Source organism: Hyposmocoma kahamanoa, unplaced genomic scaffold (assembly GCF_003589595.1).
Source record: "Hyposmocoma kahamanoa isolate Upper Pololo Valley unplaced genomic scaffold, ASM358959v1 227, whole genome shotgun sequence".
NCBI classification, from domain to species: Eukaryota; Metazoa; Arthropoda; class Insecta; order Lepidoptera; family Cosmopterigidae; genus Hyposmocoma; species Hyposmocoma kahamanoa.
Window position 1 is genome coordinate 219,460 of NW_020653746.1, and position 1,649 is coordinate 221,108.

At 35.6% G+C, this 1,649-nt stretch overlaps 1 protein-coding gene across 1 annotated transcript in view; it reads left to right on the plus strand.

The window, feature by feature from the left end:
• The window catches only part of LOC113228337, a 68,735-nt gene extending 67,792 nt beyond the window's left edge, over nucleotides 1-943 (plus strand). Inside the window, exon 6 of the mRNA XM_026461603.1 lies at nucleotides 254-943. Within this exon, the coding sequence (XP_026317388.1) occupies nucleotides 254-509 (256 nt within the window). The 3' untranslated portion in view covers nucleotides 510-943. The remainder of the gene's footprint in view (nucleotides 1-253) is intronic.
• The last annotated feature ends 706 nt before the right edge of the window (nucleotides 944-1,649 follow it).

The window sequence follows — 1,649 nt, forward strand, 5'->3', positions numbered from 1 at the left end:
ACCACACACGTGCACCACATACTCGCATCACACAATAACACCACACATATACCACACTGTCATAGCGTGTGTACTCGCGTCACATACTCTCGCCTCACTATAACACCACACACTCTCACCACACACAAACCACACCCTCACACCACACACTCGCAGCACCATACACACCCACTCACATCACACACTAACTCTAACCCTCTGTCTAAATAAGATACATATGTTCATACAGTTCATGATTGTTTTCATCTTTCAGATACCGCTACCTCCGTTCTACCGACAGATCCAAAAACCGCGAAAACTATCCAACACTTACATATCCAGAAATCTATCTCCTCCACAAAGGCTACTCCTCATTCTTCAAGCGGTACCCAGACCTCTGCACCAGTGGCTACACGGCCATGTTAGACCCGAAACATTCCCAGATGTTACGAAAACACAGATCTGGTGAGGAACCTGCTTCATTCTTTACTCATCATCGGTCAAAGCCTGGCTACAGATTGATGTTTTAGCATAACGAGAATTTATTGTGAACAATTGTGACACGGATCATATTATTTGAGTTCCTGGGTCGTATACGAGTGGCCTAACCAGTATGTGAGTGACCTGTATTAGAAAATGAGTGGCCTTCATCATATATGGGTGAGCTGGTCCTTATTTGAGTAGCCTAGGTCATATATTGGTGACTTATCATTGGTCACAGCTGTTTAATAAATCGATTTTGTATTGTAATATTAAAGGCTTAAAAATCGACCTGTTCTCTTGCTTCGCTAGGAGTCGACACCAGCGCCATGTATAGACATATAGGGTAAAAAGAAATTATCTATTTAATATTACAAAGTATGACATTTAGGAATAAAAAAGCCATTATTTTTTGAACTTGAAAAATTTTAGATTAATATTGAATTTAAAGTTGAAATGACGTTAATGGTAATTGGTTACTATTACGAAGTTATTTAGGTTAAAAATTGCAAAAAAAAAAATTTGTTCGATTTACGCTCACGGCAGTGTACCAGCCTAATTCTTTAAGTGATCTTAAGTGTAAATAAGAATTGCCATATTAAAAAAAGTTAAGTTATTACTTATTAGTACAAAACAATAATAAGTTATCTATCCCACCTTTAGTTTAACTTGTATGCCATTTAATTCTAGTTTAGTTTTTAGTTTTTTTGCAATATAATTTCTTGAAGATTTTTTTAGACAATTTACATTAAAATTTTTTTTTATTATCGCACCTAATTACACCCGCGATAATGTGCATTCACAAACAGCATTTATTTATTTAGCATTTATGTATTTTGAATGACGTTGAAATGATAGAACCAATTTAAAAAAACAATTTTTTTTCTAAATTGGTTCCGGTCTGTAAAGAGAATTCACTGGTTACGTATCACGGTTACACAGTCCATGGTCAACATGTGACCTGTGAAAACCTGAAATTAGAAAATTCAGTGAATAACGACGACCAGTTGTGGTATTCTTTTGTCCAGAACACTGTATGAGTGTGACCCAAATTAAAAGCGCACTGCTTTTTATATGTAAATGTGAAGTATTCTATAATTACATACAGGGTGAAATCGTAAGTGTGCCCAGGCGATTATTCCGTAAATATAAGAGATATGAAAAATACTTTTAAGCTGATATCGAAAGTA